The sequence below is a fragment of the Pseudophryne corroboree genome, chromosome 3 (assembly GCF_028390025.1).
Source record: "Pseudophryne corroboree isolate aPseCor3 chromosome 3, aPseCor3.hap2, whole genome shotgun sequence".
In the NCBI taxonomy this organism is placed as follows: Eukaryota; Metazoa; Chordata; class Amphibia; order Anura; family Myobatrachidae; genus Pseudophryne; species Pseudophryne corroboree.
The window spans coordinates 778,009,707-778,031,321 of NC_086446.1; the positions used below are offsets into that span (position 1 = coordinate 778,009,707).

At 47.4% G+C, this 21,615-nt stretch overlaps 1 protein-coding gene across 2 annotated transcripts in view; it reads right to left on the reverse strand.

The window, feature by feature from the left end:
- NHLRC2 (NHL repeat containing 2) overlaps window positions 1-21,615 on the reverse strand; it is a 144,182-nt gene that overhangs the window by 77,126 nt on the left and 45,441 nt on the right. For both annotated transcript variants that reach the window (XM_063962559.1, XM_063962557.1), the window contains 2 exons: window positions 14,332-14,461; window positions 6,491-6,569 (listed from right to left, as the gene is read on the reverse strand). In XM_063962559.1, the coding sequence (XP_063818629.1) occupies window positions 6,491-6,569; window positions 14,332-14,461 (209 nt within the window). The remainder of the gene's footprint in view (window positions 1-6,490; window positions 6,570-14,331; window positions 14,462-21,615) is intronic.

The following is a 21,615-nucleotide window of genomic DNA, read 5'->3' on the forward strand; positions in this document are numbered from 1 at the left end:
TTCTGTATCCATGTAAATTTATACCCGTCTTTAACGATCTCGTATCTCCTTGTGGCACCTTATAAATACAAGATTGTAATAATAATAATATTCCAGCGAGGTAATCAGTCTTTCCCCCTATTCCTAACTCCATAACGTCTACATAGTTGATCCAATTTGGTGGCCTCAGCGCTGAACGGCAAAATCTGCCCTGACGAATGCGGCACAGCTAGAAGGAGAACGCGTCACTGGACATTCTGACTGTGTGTAGCCAGTCTTAAGGGTATATTTACTAAAGGACGATTTAAATCCACGTGCTTCCAGGGTTAAAAACACACATTTACTAACCGAGGATTTTTTTTATATTTCTTTTTAAGTGTTAGTAAATGTGTTTTAGCCCTGGAAGGCCAACATCGATTAAGATCGACCTAAAATCGTTTCAAATTGACCTTTAGTGAATTAACCCCTTAGTGAGAGGGAATGCTTGCAGGTCCTTTTAGGTCAGTAACGCACAGTCACCTAGACAATGGTTTACTCAGTCATTTAAAAAAGACATCCACGTGGGTAAAGGGAACCTCAATCTGCTTTTAAGAACCGCGTCAAACTCTGAATGGCAGATTGAGAACAGAATGAGGAAAAAATAAGAATTTACTTACCGATAATTCTATTTCTCGTAGTCCGTAGTGGATGCTGGGGACTCCGTCAGGACCATGGGGAATAGCGGGCTCCGCAGGAGACAGGGCACATCTAAAAAGCTTTTTAGGTCACATGGTGTGTACTGGCTCCTCCCCCTATGACCCTCCTCCAAGCCTCAGTTAGGTACTGTGCCCGGACGAGCGTACACAATAAGGAAGGATCTTGAATCCCGGGTAAGACTCATACCAGCCACACCAATCACACCGTACAACTTGTGATCTGAACCCAGTTAACAGTATGATAACAAAACGAAGTAGCCTCCGAAAAGATGGCTCACAACAATAGTAATAACCCGATTTTTGTAACAATAACTATGTACAAGCATTGCAGACAATCCGCACTTGGGATGGGCGCCCAGCATCCACTACGGACTACGAGAAATAGAATTATCGGTAAGTAAATTCTTATTTTCTCTAACGTCCTAGTGGATGCTGGGGACTCCGTCAGGACCATGGGGATTATACCAAAGCTCCCAAACGGGCGGGAGAGTGCGGATGACTCTGCAGCACCGAATGAGAGAACTCCAGGTCCTCCTTAGCCAGAGTATCAAAATTTGTAAAATTTTACAAACGTGTTCTCCCCTGACCACGTAGCTGCTCGGCAAAGTTGTAATGCCGAGACTCCTCGGGCAGCCGCCCAGGATGAGCCCACCTTCCTTGTGGAATGGGCATCTACATATTTCGTCTGTGGCAGGCCTGCCACAGAATGTGCAAGCTGAATTGTACTACAAATCCAGCGTGCAATAGACTGCTTAGAAGCATGAGCACCCAGCTTGTTGGGTGTATACAGTATAAACAGCAAGTCAGACTTTCTGACTCCAGCCGTCCTAACTATATATATATATATATATATATATATATATATATCTTTAGGGCCCTGACCACGTCTAGTAACTTGGAGTCCTCCAAGTCCCTAGTAGCCGCAGGCACCACAAGAGGTTGTTTCAGGTGAAAACGCTGACACCCCTTCATGAAGAAACTGGAGACGAGTCCCAGTTCTGTCCTGTTCAAATGGAAAATTTTAATATGGGCTTTTGTAAGACAAAGCCGCCCATTCTGACAATCGCCTGGCCGAGGCCAGGGCTAACAACATGGTCACTTCCCATGTGAGATATTTGTCAACAGCATGGTCACTTTCCATGTGAGATATTTCAAATCCACAGATTTGAGCGGTTCAAACCACTATGATTTTAAGAAATCCCAACACTATGTTGAGATCTCACGGTGCCCCTAGGGGCACAAAAAAGCTGTATATGCAATACATCCTTTACAATCTGGACTTCAGGAACTGAAGTCAATTCTTTCTGGAAGAAAATCTACAGGGCCGAAATTTAAATGTTAATGAACCCCAATTTGAGGTCCAAAACACTCCTGTTTTCAGGAAGTGTAGAAATCGACCTAGTTGAATTTCCGTCGTGGAGCCTTCCCGGCCTCACCCACGCAACATATTTTCACCACATGTGGTGATGACGTTGTGCGGTCACCTCCTTCCTGGCTTTGACCAGGGTAGGTATGACCTCTTATGGAATGCCTTTTCCCCTCAGGATCCGGCATTCAACCGCCGTGCCGTCAAACGCAGCCGCGGTAAGTCTTGGAATAGACATGGTACTTGCTGAATCAAGTCCCTTCTTAGCTCCCCAGGCCCTTAGTCCTCTGTGAGCATTTCTTGAAGTTCCGGGTACCAAGTCCCTCTTGGCCAATCCGGAGCCACTAGTATAGTTCATACTCCTCTATGTCTTATAATTCTCAATACCCTGGTTATGAGAAACAGAGGAGGGAACACATACACAGACTGGTACACCCACGGTGTTACCAGAACATCCGCAGCTATCGCCTGAAGGTCTCATGACCTGGCGGAATACCTGTCCCGTTTTTGTTCGGGCGGGACGCCATCATGTCCACCTTTGGTCTTTGCCAACGGTCCACAATCATGTTGAAAAACTTCCCTATGAAGTTTCCACTCTCCCGGGTGGAGGTCATGCCTGCTGAGGAAGTCTGCTTCCCAGTCGTCCACTCCCGGAAAGAACACTGCTGACAGTGCTATCACATGATTTTCCGCCTAGCGAAAAATCCTTGCAGTTTTCACTGCCCTCCTGCTTCTTGTGCCGCCCTTCTGTTTACGTGGGCGACTGCCGTGATGTTATCCCACTGGATCAATACCGGCTGACCTTGAAGCAGAGGTCTAGCTAAGTTTAGAGCATTATAAATTTGCTCTAAGCTTATTTATGCGGAGAGAATTCTCCAGACTTAATCACACTTCCCTGGAAATTTTTTCCCTGTGTGACTGTTCCCCAGCCTTTCAGGCTGGCCTCCGTGGTCACCGGCATCCAATCCTGAATGCCGAATCTGCGGCCCTCTAGAAGATGAGCACTCTGTAATCACCACAGGAGAGACACCCTTTTCCTTGGATATAGGGTTATCCGCTGATGCATCTGAGGATGCGATCCGGACCATTTGTCCAGCAGATCCCACTGAAGAGTTCTTGCGGGAAATCTGCCGAATGGAATTGCTTCGTAATAAGCCACCATTTTTACCAGGACTCTTGTGCAATGATGCACTGACACTTTTCCTGGTTTTAGGAGGATCCCGATTAGCTCGGATAACTCCCTGGTTTTCTCCACTGGGAGAAACACGTTTTTCTGGACTGTGTCCAGAATCTTCCCTAGGAACAGTAGACGTGTCGTCGGAAAAAGCTGCGATTTTGGAATATTTAGAATCCACTCGTGCTGTCGTAGAACTACTTAAGATAGTGCTACTCCGACCTCCAACTGTTCTCTGGACCTTGCCCTTATCAGGAAAGCGTCCATGTTTCTTTTAAGAAAAATCATCATTCCGGCCATTACCTTGGTAAAGACCCGGGGCGCCGTGGACCATCCAAACGGCAGCGTCTGAACTGATAGTGACAGTTCTGTACCAGGAACCTGAAGTACCCTTGGTGAGAAGGGCAAATTTGGACCTGTAGGTAAACGTCCCTGATATCCAGTGACATCATATCGTCCCCTTCTTCCTGGTTCGCTATCACTGCTCCGAGTGACTCCATCTTGATTTGAATGCTTGTATGTAAGTGTTCAAATATTTCAGATCTCACCGAGCCGGTTGGCTTCAGTACCACAATATAGTGTGGAATACTACCCCCTTCCTTGTTGTAAGAAGGGTACTTTGATTATCACCTGCTGGGAATACAGCCTGTGAATTGTGTGAGGGGGAGACGTCTCGAATTTCCAATGTACACCTGGGATATTACATGTAGGATCCCGGAGTTCCCTTGCGAGTGTTGCTGAAACTCTTGAGATGACCCCCTACCGCACCTGAGTCCGCTTGTACGGCCCCAGCGTTATGCTGCGGACTTGGCAGAAGCCGTGAGGAGCTTCTGTTCCTGGGAATGAGCTGCTTGCTGCAGTCTTCTTCCCTTTCCTCTCCCCCTGGGCAGATATGACTGGCCTTCGCCCGCCTGCCCGTATGGGGACGAAAGGACTGAGACTGAAAAGACTGTGTCCTTTTCTGCCAATATGTGACTCGGGGTAACAAAAGGTGGATTTTTCAGCTGTTGCCATGGCCACCAGGTCCAATGGACCGCCCCTTTATACGGCAATACTTCCATATGCCGTCTGGAATCTGCCTCACCTGACCACTGTCGTGTCTTCGTCTGGCAGATATGTACATCACATTTACTCTTTGATGCCAGAATGCAAATATGCCTCTGCGCATCACACATATATAGAAATGCATCCCTAAAATGCTCTATAGACAATAAAATCCTGTCCCTGTCAAGGGTATCAAAATTTTCAGTCAGGAAATCCGACCAAGCCCCCTCAGCGCTGCACATCCAGGCTGAGGCGATTGCTGGTCGTAGTATAACACCAGTATGTGTGTATATACTGTTATGATATTTTTCAGCTTCCTATCAGCTGGCTCCTTGAGGGCGGCCGTATCTGGAAACGGTAACGCCATGTTTTTTATATGCGTGTGAGCGCCTTGTCCACCCTAAGGTGTGTTTTCCAACTCGCCCTTACTACTGGCGGGAAAAAGGGTATACCGCCCATAACTTTCTGTCGGAGGAACCCCACGTATCATCACACACTTCATTTAATTTATCTGATTCAGGCAAAACTACAAGTAGTTTATTCCCACCCTACAAAATACCCTTATTTGTGGTACTTGTGGTATCAGAAATACGTAACACCTCCTTCATTGCCCTTAACATGTAACTTGTGGCCCTAAAGGAAAAATACGTTTGTTTCTTCACCGTCGACACTGGGGTCAGTGTCCGTGTCAATGTCTGTCGACCGACTGAGGTAAATGGGCGTTTTTACAAGCCCCTGACGGTGTCTGAGACACCTGGACCGATACTAATTTGTCCGCCGGCTGTCTCATGTCGTCAACCGGCTTGCAGCGTGTTGACATTATCACGTAATTCCATAAGTAAGCCATCCATTCTGGTGTCGACTCCCTAGAGAGTGACATCACCATTACAGGCAATTTTCTCCGTCTCCTCACCAACATTTTCCTCATACATGTCGACACACACGTACCGACCTACAGCACACACATACAGGGAATGCTCTGATAGAGGACAGGACCCACTAGCCCTTTGGGGAGACAGAGGGAGAGTTTGCCAGCACACACCAAAAGCGCCATAATGTATATAACAACCCTAGAAGGTGTTGTTTCTATATATGGGCTCTTAATATATAATTATATCGCCAATTTATGCCCCCCTTCTCTTTAACCCTGTTCTGTAGTGCAGGGGAGAGTGGGAGCCTTCCTCACCAGCGGAGCTGGTCAGGAAAATGGCGCTGAGTGCTGAGGAGAATAAGCTCCGCCCCTTTCACGGCGGGCTTTTCTCCCGGTTATTAGGAAAACTGGCCTGGGTTAAATACATACATATAGCCTTAATGGCTATATGTGATGTATTTATTTGCCAAATAGGTATTTATATTGCTGCCCAGGGCGCCCCCAGCAGCGCCCTGCACCCTCCGTGACCGTGTCAGTGAGCCGTGTAGCAACAATGGCGCACAGCTGCAGTGCTGTGCGCTACCTCTCTGAAGACTGTGAAGTCTTCTGCCGCCTGTTTCCGGACCTCCGTTCCGCCGTCTTTCTTCAGCGTCTGTAAGGGGGATCGGCGGCGCGGCTCCGGGACGAACCCCAGGCTGACCTGTGTTCCGACTCCCTCTGGAGCTCAGTGTCCAGTAGCCTAAAACTTCAATCCTCCTGCACGCAGGTGAGTTGCAAGTCTCTCCCCTAAGTCCCTCGTTGCAGTGATCCTGTCGCCAGCAGGAATCACTGATTAGAAACCTAAAAAAAAACTTTACTAAACAGCTCCTTAAGAGAGCCATCCAGTTTGCACCCTTCTCGGACGGGCACAAAAACCTAACTGAGGCTTGGAGGAGGGTCATAGGGGGAGGAGCCAGTACACACCATGTGACCTAAAAAGCTTTTTAGATGTGCCCTGTCTCCTGCGGAGCCCGCTATTCCCCATGGTCCTGACGGAGTCCCCAGCATCCACTAGGACGTTAGAGAAATTTAACTTTACAAAAAGTATAAAATATGAACACAGCGATGTATAAAGCAACAAATGTAGCACTTCTGCTTACAGCAGGATACTGACGAGAAACGAGTCCTGATATAGGAGAATTACAATGGCATACTGCCGATCACATAGATCCATTACTGCGGAGTTATAGAATCCGCCTGGAGAGGACACTGCAGCACGGCGATAAGTATTCCCATTACTCTGTATAGAGACAGTTCCCAGGCCCGGCCGTGTGCACTCAGCAGCTCAGTATATAAGGTCTACGCACAAAAGGGGTACTTACCTTCCCTTGGGCAGGGTCCCCTCTTCTAATAACAGTGCCCAGATCTGATGCGTCCCTGCCATCGCTATCCACAGCACCCCTGGAAGAGATACGCCAAAGCCAGTGATAAAACGAGGAAGCCACAAACCAATCACAACTTTATTCAATCAGTCACATCTTTATTTATTCTGTTACATCTTCCGCAGCGAGAATGGAGAGAGATTTGCTTAATGCTTGGGTGTGGAGAGACAACAAGAGTAATACATCCAGTATCCTGAGCGCCATTGCATCATCTGTATACAGTAACATCTGTCGTCTGATGGCGTGGAAGAACGTACAATTATATATACCCTGGAGAACTTACATGGGTGCATATGGTCAGTAAGTTTGTGATTACACATTGGGTGGCATTGCTTACTGATCACCAGCTGCAGATCAGCACTGCGTACCCGCCACCAGCTGCAGATCAGCACAGTGTACCTGCCACCAGCTGCAGATCAGCTCTGCGTACCCGCCACCAGCTGCAGATCAGCACAGCGTACCTGCCACCAGCTGCAGATCAGCTCTGCGTACCCGCCACCAGCTGCAGATCAGCTCTGCATACCCGCCACCAGCTGCAGATCAGCTCTGCGTACCCGCCCCCAGCTGCAGATCAGCACGGCGTACCCGTCCCCAGCTGCAGATCAGCACGGCGTACCCGTCCCCAGATGCAGATCAGCACGGCGTACCAGTCACCAGCTGCAGATCAGCACTGCGCACCTGCCCCCAGCGGCAGATCAGCACTGCGTACCCGCCCCCAGCTGCAGATCAGCACTGTGCACCCACCACCAGCTGGAGATCAGCACTGCGCACCCACCACCAGCTGCAGATCGGCACGGCGTACCCGCCCCCAGCTGCAGATCAGCACTGCGCACCCACCACCAGCTGGAGATCAGCACTGCGCACCCGCTGCCAGCTGCAGATCGGCACGGCGTACCCGCCCCCAGCTGCAGATCAGCACGGCGTACCCGTCCCCAGATGCAGATCAGCACGGCGTACCCGCCACCAGCTGCAGATCAGCACTGCACAAGTGGCGTCAGATATGGCTCAACATCACAAGTTATGTGTCAGTGCTGAATATCCGTTCTCTAATAAATGTACCCACGTCTACTATACTTTTCACCACACCTAGGTAAGCAATAAATAGTTGTCACGAGATACGGCCGCACTACCCAGGTGAAGCTAGGCAGGGCCCCACACTGAATACGTGTCTCCTGGTGGCGCCCATTGGCATGCATTATAATACGTTATGTAATAAGGTGCTGTACAGAAATAGGAGATTGTAGTTAAAGCTTCTTTAACATGAGACTCACACTGAATTCATACTGGAAAATGAATGGTTAGCTCTGTGGCCTTGCCCAGTATTTACTGCATGGAGGCTTTCGGGGGCTGTAATCACACTGCAATGGCTAAGTAACCTGGTTACACATTTACCTGCTGGAAACATCTCATGACACAGAACGGTGTTTGTTAATCACTGCCTGTTGCCGGGCAATGCTTGGTTTCCTCACATGAACCCCCAGTAATTCAGGCGTCGCTAACCCGGTATCTCACTGAGGAGCCAAAACCAATCACTGCACAACTAACTGAAAAGAAGTAGAAGCAGCAGAAACTCGGTATCTATCAGTGCGTGAGGCATCTTTTCCAAATATAAACCCAAAATGATGGCTTTAGCGCAACAGAACCCATGTTTTCTCATCCAGATACATTAGGACAGTTCTAAAGAACTTTCAATGCTTTCCACCACGAGGCACCATGTGCCTCTTCTGGTCGCCATCTCTCTAGTCGGAACACTATTCTCCTGGTGCATGACAATGCCGATCTCTCCAGCTAGAAGCCCATTGACCGGTCACTTTGTCACACTGTTCTCATTGCAGGGCCGGATTTAGGGCGGGGCGAAGGGGGGCGACCGCCCCCCTTACACAGTCATAGCCACGGCCACTTTTGAGCTGAAGAGAGCTCTCCAGGGAGAGCCTGAGGCAGCACGCATTGCTGCAGTCTATACCACAGCAGCACAGAGGAGCCAGGAGACCAAGGGTTACAGAGCATATGCCCCTCACTTGCTGGTGTGTGGGAACTAGGGCTAATAAATACAATTACCCCATAGCACAGTCACATGTACATAGAACAATCACAAAGCTCTATCTCAGTCTCACTCAAAAAGTTCAGTTTTCCAGGAATTGAGAGAGGATGAGTTAGGATTGCAGATGGGAGGAGTTGGGACTAGAGAGGGGAGGAGTCAAGATTAAACAGTAAACCGCCCCCCCCTAAAAGAAAAGTCTAGATCCGTACCTGTCTCATTGTACAGCAAACTGGGTGTAACTCAGCATCCATCTGTACCCCCTTATCATGTATTGTTACCAGCAGGCGCTGAGATTTGTGGTGCTTGGTGCCGACCTACAGTTAATGTGCGTGGTGCACAGACACAGGATAGGCACACTGCTGGAGTGGCAGAACGCAGGAGGGAAGAGGGGGTTGCAGGAGGCTGGGTGGTGACTGGCAGAATACTGCACAAGTTCAGGCTCATTGTTCTGCAAGGCCAAGTCACATAAAAGATCTATAGAATAAACCAATGCAGCGAGATCGGTGACTAGATCCTGCCTATTTCCAGCCAATGAGCCCACAGCTTCAGACAATCTCAAAAACACATGACGTAGGCTCTACTGACCAATCCATACTCGGTCACAGCTGAAAATGAATTAGATGCAGACATCATTTCTATTAAAGGAAAATGCTGGTCCTGGGCATCAGATGCAATGAATAATCAGATGCAAAGAATTGCGTGGAACAGTGGCCACTAGTGGACATGGGGAAAAGGACATTGCCGGGGGAAACCCAGTCTGTCCTCCTGCTGGTTTCCCGAACCTCCTGACAGCAGCAGTTATTGACAGACAACATAGTGGGATGGATGATACTGGCTAAATCCCCGCTGGATTCGCCTCTGCACCCAGTTAGTGCTCTTGCATTACACAGACAGAACTAGATGCGCGTATACGCCCGTTTCCAGAGTCCCACGCTTCGCCTGCTACCGGTCATCATCACAAGCGCGCACTTGCGCCCAGCCCGTAACAGCTGTTCCCGCATGATTTTATTCTACTCTCTGATCTATCAAACCCGGAACGCAGGATAATTCAGAGATCTGCCCTGCGATCCGCTAAGTAAGAGTTTACCGCAGGCAACATTTTTTTAAAATTAGGAAATGCGGTCTCCTCCAATTTATCAAGCTCCGAAAAGTAATTTAGTCTATAAGCTACAAGACTGCATTTTCTTTGGTTTAGTCTCCAGTAGCCTGTGCTTGCAAGCGTGCTGCTAGATGGCTGTGCCTGCGCCGTCGACAGGCTCCGGCCCCAACATGGCTGTAAAGAGATAGCGTGATGAGATTCTAGGACCACTGTCCCAGTAAGATCCCAGTGACACTTATCGGGGCCCAGGCTGCTACCAGTTGTACCAGTCCCAGATTGGACAGCTGCTCATACGGCAGCAACAAGACACCTGATGGATTCTGCAGACGTATCTTACGCATTTTCACAATGGTGTTTTTAATTAGTGTAGGGTTCTGACATTTGCAGTCCACATACTGGAATAGGCACTAGGAATGGTAAGTCCTGGATACATTTAAATAACATGTCAGTATTAGGAATGTGTTTGGGGGATGGGGCCCCCTGGGTTGGTGTGCCCAGGCTGCTTCAGGGAATCATTATTGTAAACACTTAATGTAACACTTTTTAATACCTTAATTACGACTTCTCACCTACGTAACACTTCAGGCACTCACCTACTACTTCTTATGTAACACTTTCTAACACAAACTGACACTTCTCACTAGTGTGATGCCTTGGAGCGGTTGGGCTGTGCTGGCCCGGGGTCCACTCTGGACTTGAACCTTAGTAATGTTTGGGACCCACCTCATTAGGTCACCTGGCCGTGGTAGGTGGGTCCATATTTTTGGCCAAAATTATGCTAAGCACCTCAATTTTACTAGTGTATTATAACTGTTCTGATTAGCAGTGTTTTTAGTATATAGAGTGGCCATTTTCACACTGCAGATACTCTATATCCTGCAGGTTGCATCTCCAACTGGGCTGGGTGGCAACAGAGCGTTCGCACACTGGCAAGGTATAGTGAGTGACTGGCATGCCTACAGATATATGGACTATACGGCCGGTGAAGGCTATGCTGGTAATGTTGTCGATGGAGCCAAGTGTCCGGATTGGGGAGGGGGGAGTGCGTTTGCGCAGATGCATACAGTCAACTAGCCGCATTTACTTCTGTGCACACAATGCAATCGTGAATAAAGACGGCTCACGCTGGTTGTTGAATCTACCCCGTTGTGTTAAAAAGTTACATTTTGTTTCTTGGATAAAAGTGCGATTCCCCCTGGTTTGCATCCAGCTGCTATGGCTGTATATTTTTTATGTAGATCTGAAAATACAGAATCGTGACCAGAGTGTTCTTAAACAAGCTGTAATTGCAGAGTCCCTGACAGCTCTTAGTACAGTCTAATGATAGGGAATACATTCTATGTGTGGAAGCATGATGGAAAGCTCTCCCTCACACAGAAAGGGACAAATAAAGATAATTACTTCAACAAACCCAAAAGGCAGCAGTGGAACACATTCCGAAGCAATAAGGGGCCTAATTATTTAATGAGACATCCGAGGAGAAACAGGAAACGTGCAGTAAATGATTTGTCCGATGCAGCTAGATTTCTGTACAGCAGGGAAAATACCGTATATCCACCTTTATAGGACTAATTTACTACTTTATATAAATCTTACTGCAACTTTTACTCCATGCACTTGGCTCACTAGCTAGTTTTTCTGTGCTTCCTAGCAATGGCCCTCATTCAGAGTTGTTCGCTTGCTAGCTGCTTTTAGCAGCATTGCACACGCTAGGCCGCCGCCCTCTGGGAGTGTATCTTAGCAGAATAGCGAACGAAAGATTAGCAGAACTGCTACTAAATAATTTGCTGCAGTTTCTGAGTAGCTCCAGACCTACTCCTAGACTGCGATCACCTTAGTCTGTTTAGTTCCTGGTTTGACGTCACAAACACGCCCTGCGTTCGGCCAGCCACTCCCCCGTTTTTACCTGGCACGCCTGCGTTTTTTAGCATACTCCCTGAAAACGGCCAGTTTCCGCCCAGAAACACCCACTTCCTGTCAATCACACTCCGATCACTTGAGCGATGAAAAAACGGCGCTCGAGCTTGTGTAAATCTACAAAGTTTTGTGTGAAAGTACCATGCACATGCGCAAAATTGCCGTTTTTTCACTTAATCGCTGCGCTGCGAAAATCGGCAACGAGCGATCAACTCGTAATGACCACCTATGTCTTTATATGACCAGGCAGAGATACAATATGAAACTGCTCATTGTACACAACTATCTCCAATGAAGAGAGCACAGTTGGGGGGGGTAGCTCATATACGAGGATAACAAACATAAATCAAAAAGATAATATAATAGATGCCTACAAATTGCAGCAGGAGGTAAAATAATAAGCCACAGGAAGGCACATATAGTGTTGAATTCAATTAGCCGTGAAAAACCACAAATAAACCTTGAATCACGATAAATTTGTGAAAAAAGGAACGACACAAGTCAGCCAGGTTCTCCAAAAGTGAAGGCTTTATTATCAGGGGTCCAACAACATCTTCCGTCAGCAGGCCAGAAAATATCTCAGTCTCTGCACAGCTCTGCAATTTTATGGACTACTAGGCCGATACGATAGGGAACCGCGGAAGGCCTGGGTACAGGTCACAAGTGGATGACAGTAGTTGCTATTTTTTTATTCTCATCAGCGATGGCCTTTCATCACTTCATCAAAAGTCTTCCATCACTAGAAGGTTCTGCATTTTCCCTGGCTTGAGGAGATATTTTATGTATTTTTCTTTGATATATATAGTATAATGTTATGTAAGAAATGTTGCCACATATTAATACCTGCGTAAGTCCTGTTTGTATATAAAAGCTGTTTCTAGGTTTCAGCCAGAAAACTGTGTTGAAACAAACAGTTTCACCGCCACAATATTCATCAAGCAATTAGGTGCCGCAATCAGTTGACCAATCAGAGTAATATTATATATATATATATATATATATATATATATATATATATATACATATACACACACACACACACACACACACACACACACACACACACACACACACACACACACACAATTCAGGTTCTCTGGGGCGGATTGCTGCTCCACTCCTCCAAAACAAACCCTATACCTTCACAACACAGCGTAGCACCTTGATAAAAACGCCCAGGTGGCGTTGAAACGTTGGTGCCCACTATGCATGTAATGTCTTGAATCAATTTGAATACATTTTTACTGGTTTAAAAATCCGTGGAGTGCCGCCTGGTTCTTTTTGCATGGAGGAGTGGAGCAGCAATCCGCCCCAGAGAACCTGAATTGGCTATACCTTGGAAGGAGGGCACCCCGGTGGTCCCTAAAGGGACAGTGAGTGCCACTATCACATGCATGGATATATATATATACATACATACATATACACAGACACACCATGCATTCTCTTTGACATATTAGAAGTGCATTCTCACCATGGGAAGACGTATCAAAGCTTGGAGAGGAAAATAAAAAAAAAGTACTAACCAATCAGCTTCTACCTGTCATTTTTCCAACACAGCCTGTAAAGTGACAGAAGCGGAGTGGTTGGTACTTTCTCTCTCTCTAAACTTTGAGACATCTCCCCCCATGTGTCTTAAGCAAAGAATCATATCACCTGTGCCGGCAAAGAAAACGGTGTTCGCTAAAGAGCGGTACATTCTGGAAGACAGATTACGGAAACGACCGGCTGTAACCTGTCCAATACCGTTTCCAGGATACTGGCCAAATTTCAGGAGGCCAGATCAACCGGTGATCTACCAAGATCCGTGAGGCCAAGGAAAACCATCGCTGCGCAAAGATTGCGTTTCACAGTGCATTTGCCTAAATAAACCATCGCAAAGTCTTCAGCAACTGCGTACACATACGCAACACTGATGCAATAACAACAATTGCTGTTCTGAGTGTCTAAGCATGACTGTGACGCATCCGGTCAAGGTCTTGGACTGGGGATGCACGTTAGCCGCTGGTGTTGGACGTCTTCAAATCATGGAAGGAATGCGGAGTGCGGCAAAATACATCACAACACTTGAGGCAAGAACGCACCCCTCTGCGAAATAAATGTCTCCGTCATTTTACAAGATGACAATGCACACTTCCACAGAACAAACGTCCTGAATAATTGGTTCACCTTGCGTCACATCTGGATGCTGAATTGGACAGTCCCCTGATCTTAACCCAATGGAAAACTTGTGGCACAACGTTGGGAAAAGATCTCAGAGATGAAGTCCACAATAAAACTGCTGTTAAGTCATGCCCCAAGCGATTGTGCCAGGAGCGGGTTATACGGATATCACAGATCTTGTAGGAGATAAAGGGATTATGGCGAATGGAAACACAAAAATTAAAAAATTTGGTAACACCAGCAAAGAAATAAAGACAAGTCCTACAGCAAGAATATTTCATACATTCGTCCCTTAATATATGTATTAGATAGAATAACTGGAACATAGAATACAGAACTAGAGCCCATTTAAAGTAGATCCACGCCTGCCACAACCATTTACCTACAGCTTCTGTAATCAGATGCTGGGCCATAACATTAATTTACAGCTGCCATATAAACGATTCCTTACTTATTGATATGGCAGATTTAATCGGGCATCAATTATAAATACTGTATCCAAATCGATGAGCAAATAAGGGATATCATCTTTAGGCAGCGGTATGTGCTGGACTTGCTTACCCGAGTCCCCATATGTGACATCCCAGGGAGAGCTGATTGGTTGCGCCTCTCCTTGAGCTCCGCCCTCCTTGTCAACGCCTTGACTTCCTATCCCGGCCACCGTGCTCACTCTAAACGTTTCCAGATCAACCTAGATAAAATATTTTTATTTGTTAAAAGAAGTTTTACTACAAAATGTAGAATACATTTGCCAACGGAGCCGTAACTACTACTTTGCAATTTGAGGAATATCTTCTGCAAAACCTCCCTCTTCCTCAGGTTGTTCCCATGACTACATGTTTTCCATACACATCGCTATATCTGAAGGTGAGGTGGTGCGCGAATGAAGAGATGATCGGAAGAAGAAGCCTTGTACTGCATCATGTGACTGTAGGAGGAAGCAACACAGATCAGATGATCGCAGATCAGCACCATGTGATCTCCCGCTGTGGATAAGGCCAGAATCTTCATTGACAAGGTAAGTGCACAGTGCAGGAATTATGCCATATGCCACAAAAGGGATAGGGGGTAAAAGGACACATTTGTAATTACACATATATAATAGCTGGTTATGGGTTCCTGGGGTATGGATGAAGAGATTAGAGGGGCTCCATCCATTAGGCTCATTTCGGGTGTTGAGCCTGAGTGCAGGATAATTAGTACCCGCACATGTTAGAGGCTGATATAAGGTGCGTCAGGGCTTTACTCAGGGTCTCACTTCCTGGGGAAATAGGCAACTAGCTAGTTATGAGACACTGATTTATTGACCATGAGTACTGTGCAATATGCCTTTGTTTGTGGTAGGGGCATAGGGTCCTACCATCTTTTGAGGGAGGGAACCTTTTTGATAGTTTGTGCCCAAATGGGTTAGGATTTATTTTTGTTTTATATTTTCTGTACACATAAGAAAACTAGCTACGGCTAGATTGCATGAAAACCCTGGACTGGGTGTGCGGTTTCCTGGCTGCTGTGTGTTTGGACGTGCCCATCTACCCCAGGACAAGGCCTCCCTACTACAGCATATTCCTGCATGGATCCACGTGGGCTCATTTGCTTTCACATGTTTAGGGTAAAAGTTACTGCAATTAATCTATTGAAGGTTAGAAGAGCGCTTATGTGTATCAGGTCACCAGTTGCTGATTTAAAGGACTTTTCCACATGAATCTAAAAATATTTATTGCCTTCGTAACAGAAACATTAAAACCTATTAGACAGGAAATTACGTCTGATCTCGAGCCCTTGAGAAGAGACTTGGAAACATTACACTACAGAGAACTCAGATGTCAAATCAAAGTGTAAAATTCATGGGTAACCTGCTTAACCAAGGAAGCCGCATGCGGGGAGACAGCTACCAGGAATATTGGAAGATGGCATTATTACACAGGAGCATGGGGTCTGCGGGACGAGCTAGGTACTGCACACCGGCTGTATAAGGATTACACAGGGACATCCTTTAAGGAAAAAGTGTGTAAGGATATCAGGAGGGGTTAAGTCTTACCATGAATATCGTTCATACCTTTTAAAAGGTAAAAGACAACTGTTAAACACATTTGGGAAGCACCCCTGCTAGACCATCTGACAAAGAATCTTCCAGCTAGATCCTCAGTAGGTACAAAAAAGCTTCAGAAACATTTTTGAAAACAATGAAGTTTTAAGCATAGACCAATAACAGGATTTTAATACCTACCGGTAAATCCTTTTCTCCTAGTCCGTAGAGGATGCTGGGGTCCACTTCTAGACCATGGGGTATAGACGGTTCCGCAGGAGCCATGGGCACGCTTAAGACTTTTCAATGGGTGTGAACTAGCTCCTCCCTCTATGCCCCTCCTCCAGACCTCAATTATAGGAACTGTGCCCAGGGAGACGGACATTTCGAGGAAAGGATTTACTTTAATACTAGTGGTGAGATCCATACCAACTCACACCCCAACCATGCCGCACACATGGCATTCAACGTAACACACGCCAACAGGCATGAACCAATTGCAGCAACATGCTGAAACTAAGATAACACAACTTGTGTGGTATCCGGACTCCAGGTCGACAGCACAAAGGTCGACACACCTTAGGTCGACATGGACAAAAAGGTCGACATGGACAAAAGGTAGACAGGAACAAGGTTGACATGGAACAAGGTCGACATGAGTTTTTCGCGATTTTTTTATTTTTTGGAACCTTTTCATACTTAACGATCCACGTGGACTACGATTGGAACGGTAAAGTGTGCCGAGCGAAGGCACCATGCCCGAAGCATGGCGAGCGAAGCGAGCCATGCGAGGGGACGCGGTGCACTAATTGGAGTTCCCGGTCACTCTACGAAGAAAACGACACCAAAAAAAACATAAAAACTCATGTCGACCTTGTTCCTGTCGACTTTTTTGTCCATGTCGACCTAAGGTGTGTCGACCAATTGGCGTCGACCTAAGGTGTGTCGACCTTTGTGCTGTCGACCCTCAGTCCCAGACCCACTTGTGTAACTCTAATAACTAAACTGCAGGTAAAGTACGCACTGGGTCGGGCGCCCATCATCCTCTACGGACTAGGATAAAAGGATTTACCGGTAGGTATTAAAATCCTGTTTTCTCATACGTCCTAGAGGATGCTGGGGTCCACTTCAAGACCATGGGGTTTATACCAAAGCTCCAGTACGGGCGGGAGAGTGCGGATGACCCTGCAGCACCGATTGACCGAACTTGAGGTCCTCATTGGCCAAGGTGTCAAACTTGTAGAATTTAGCAAAAGTGTTTGACCCCAACCAAGTAGCTGCTCGCCAAAGTTGTAATGCCGAGACCCCCCGGGCAGCCGCCCAGGATGAGCCCACCTTCCTAGTGGAATGGGCCTTCACCGATGTCGGTAACGGCAATCCAGCTGTAGTATGAGCGTGCTGAATCGTACTTCTGATCCAACGCGCAATAGTCTGCTTGGAAGCAGGACACCCAATTTTATTGGAAGCATACAGGACAAACAATGACTCTGTTTTCCGTATTCGAGCCGTTCTAGCGACATAAATTTTCAAAGCCCTAACCACAACTAGAGACTTTGACTCGGTGAACGTCTCAGTAACTACTGGCACCACAATAGGTTGGTTTATGTGGGAAGAAGAAACCACCTTTGGAAGAAAATGTTGACGAGTTCGCAACTCTGCCCTATCTTCATGGAAGATTAGGTAAGGGCTCTTGTGAGACAAGGCCCCCAATTCAGACACCCGCCGTGCGGATGCCAATGCCAAAAGCATCACCACTTTCCAAGTGAGAAACTTCAACTCTATCTCTTGTAGAGGCTCAAACCAGTCCGATTGGAGGAACTGCAACACCACGTTAAGGTCCCATGGTGCCACCGGAGGCACAAATGGAGGCTGGATGTGCAGAACCCCTTTCACGAAGGTCTGAACTTCTGGAAGAGAAGCCAATTGTTTCTGGAAAAACACAAAGGCCGAAATCTGGACCTTGATTGATCCTAACCTGAGGCCCGCCTCCACACCAGCCTGTAGAAAATGGGGGAAACATCCCAAGTGAAACTCCTCCGTAGGAGCCTTCTTGGATTCACACCAAGATACATATTTTCTCCAAATACGGTGTTAACGTTTCAGCGTTACTCCCTTCCTGGCCTGAATAAGAGTGAGGATGACTTCCTTGGGAATACCCTTTCGGGCTAGGATCCGGCGCTCAGCAGCCATGCCATCAAACGTAGCCGCAGTAAGTCTTGATACACGCACGGCCCCTGCTGTAGCAGGTCCTCGCGAAGAGGAAGAGGCCGAGGATTTTCTATGAGCAACTCCTGGAGCTCTGGGTACCAAGCCCTCCTTGGCCAGTCTGGGGCAATGAAGATTGCCCGAACTCTTGTTCTTCTTATGATCCTGAGCACTTTTGGGATCAGCGGAAGTGGAGTGAAGACATACACTGACGGGAAAACCCACTGGGCCACTAGCGCATCCACCGCTATCGCTTGAGGGTCTCTCGACCTGGAACAGTATCTCTGAAGCTTCTTGTTGAGACGAGATGCCATCAAGTCTACTTGAGGAATTCCCCAAAGACTTGTCACCTCTGCAAAGACTTCTTGGTGGAGGCCCCGCTCTCCTGGATGGAGATCATGTCTGCTGATGAAGTCTGCTTCCCAGTTGTCTACTCCCGGAATGAATATTGCCGACAGAGCTTTTAGATGTCTTTCTGCCCAGAGGAGGATCTTCGTCACCTCTGCCACTGCCGCTCTGCTTTTCGTTCCGCCCTGCCTTTTTATGTACGCGACTGCTGTTACATTGTCCGACTGGATATGCACGGGATGATCTTGAAGAAGATGTACCGCTTGTTGAAGGCCGTTGTAAATGGCTCTCAGTTCCAGCACATTTATGTGAAGGCAGGCTTCCTGACTTGACCATCGTCTTTAGAAGCTTTCTCCTTGAGTGACAGCTCCCCAGCCTCGGAGACTTGCATCCGTGGTTACCAGGAGCCAGTCCTGAATCCCGAACCTGCGTCCCTCTAGTAGGTGAGAGCTGTGTAGCTACCTCAGGAGCGAAATCCTGGTTTTTGTTGACCGGATTATCTTTCGGTGCATGTGTAGGTGGGAACCCGACCACTTGTCCAACAGGTCCCACTGGAACACTCTGGCATGGAACCTGCCAAACTGTATGGCCTCGTAGGCCACCACCATCTTCCCTAACAGCCGAATGCACTGATGGATCGACACCCTGGATGGTTTCAATAACAGTTTTACAGTTTCTGGATTTCCAGAGCCTTTTCCACCAGAAGAAATGCTCTCTGAACTTCTGTGTCCAGAATCATCCCGAGAAAAGACAACCTTGTCGTCGGTTCCAACTGTGACTTTGGATAATTTATGATCCAACCGTGTTGTTGGGAGTATTGACAGGGAGAGTGTGATGTTTTGTAACAACTGCTCCCTGGATATCGCCTTTATCAGGAGATCGTCCAGATAAGGAATTATATTGACTCCTTTTTGACGCAGGAGAACCATCATCTCCGCCATCACCTTGGTAAATACCCTTGGTGCCGTGGAGAGACCGAAAGGTAATGTCTGGAATTGGTAGTGGCAATCCTGAACCGCGAATCTCAGATAAGCCTGGTGAGGAGGGTAAATGGGAACATGCAGGTAAGCATCCTTTATGTCTACAGATACCATGTAGTCCCCCTCCTCCAGACTGGAAATCACTGCTCTCAGTGATTCCATTTTGAACTTGACCCGTTTCAAGTAGAAATTCTGATTTTTCAGGTTCAGAATCGGTCTGACCGAGCAGTCCGGCTTCGGGGCTACAAAAAGGCTTGAATAAAACCCCTCCACTTGTTGTGACAAAGGTACCAGGACTATGACCTGATCCTGACATAGTTTTTGGATTGCCGCTGTTACTGCTTCTGTCTGGAAGAGAAGCTGGCAAGGTCGATTTGAAAAATCGGCATGGGGGAACGTCCTGAAACTCCAGCTTGTATCCCGCTTGTATACGATTTGCAACACCCAGGGATCCAGGCCAGACAGAATCCATCCTTGGCTGAACCGTTTGAGACGTGCCCCCACCCGAGCGGCCTCCCGCAAGGGAGCCCCAGCGTCATGCTGAAGATTTGGCAGAAGCAGGGGTAGACTTCTGCTCCTGGGAACTTGAAGCCGCTGTGGACTTCTTTCCCTTTCCCCTACCTCTAAAGAAGGGGGAACCTCTCGCTTTTTTGTATTTATTGGGCCGAAAGGACTGCATGTGTGGGTGATGGGGCTTTTTTTGCCGGTGCAGGCGCAGAGGGCAAAAATGTCGACTTACCTGCGGTAGCCGCCAAGACTAACGCATCCAGTCCATCGCCAAATAAGGCCTCACCTTTATATGGGAGAGCCTCCATGTTTCTTTTGGAATCTGCATCCGCGTTCCACTGGCGAATCCACAACGCCCGCCTAGCCGATACTGCCATGGTAGCGGCTTGTGAACTCAAGAGTCCAATATCCTTCATTGCTTCCAGCATGTATGCGGCAGCGTCCTTGATATTCCCTAACTTAAGGAGTATCTCATCTTTATCAATAGTGTCAATTTCTGCTGACACACTTTCTGACCATTTTTCAATAGCGCAACTTACCCACGTGCAGGCAATAGTGGGCCTGAGCAGCGTACCATTGGTAACATAAATGGATTTCAATGTAGTTTCCATCTTTCGGTCTGCCGGCTCTTTTAGTGAAGCCGTGCCAGGTGCAGGGAGATTTACCTTCTTTGTCAATCTGGACAGTGCACTGTCTAACACAGGGGGTCACTCCCATTTTTTCCTGTCCTCTGCTGGGAAAGGGTAAGCTATCTGAATCCTCTTGGGAATACGAAATTTATTTTCAGGATTCAACCACATCCCTTCAAAGAGAGTATTTAGCTCGTGGGAAGGAGGGAAAGTGACTTTGGATTTCTTTTCTTTATAGAAATATGCCTTCTCCTGAGGTACAGGAGTGGCTTCCGTGACTTCCAAACCTTCCCTTAAAGCTATAATCATATATTGTATATTTTTTGCCAATTTATGATCTATTTCTCTGGAGTCACTATCGTCGACACAAGAATCAGTGTCCGTGTCGGTATCAGTATTCACAATATTCGCAAATGGTCTCTTATGTGACCCAGAGGGGTCGCCTGCATATGGAAGAACAGAGCCCTGAAAAATCACATCCTCCACAGATTTTATCCAGCACTCAGCATGAGATTCAGACTTATCTAATCTCCTATTGATATGACGCATACTATCACGTATTTCTTTCACCCATGCAGGCTCTTGGTGTGTCAGCAGCGCCACCACATTACAACTCTGTGCCCCTAAAATGGCTTCCTCCGGGGAGGAACTCCCTGCCTCAGACATGCCTCACACGTGTACAACACCCACACAGACACACTGGGACTTATAGGGGACAGACCCACAGTAAAATCTGTCAGAGGGACACAGTTTAGGAGCAGCCAGTTCACAACCCCAGCGGCTGTATCTAATGCCTGTGAACACAGAATGCCCACAGACAAGCAGCGCTTTTACACAGTAATACACACTTGTAATGCACCAAAAACGCTTGGGCCCCCCCTTTATTTTCACCCTGTACTTGTAGTCAGAAGTGGAGGAAAGGACCAGCGTTGTCTCTGCAGCCTGAGAAGAGAGAGGAAATGGCGCTGAGCAGTTTGCTGGCTGCCTGAGGAAGTAGCTCCGCCCCCGCAATGGCGCGTTTTTCACTCAGCAAACTTTAATAATATTTATACTGGCGGCGGTAGGGCTATGCTAGCGGCATCTTATGCCCCCTTTTTGCCAGTTTATAGGTATTTTTGCTGTCCAGGGCGCCCCCCTCCCCGCGCCCTGC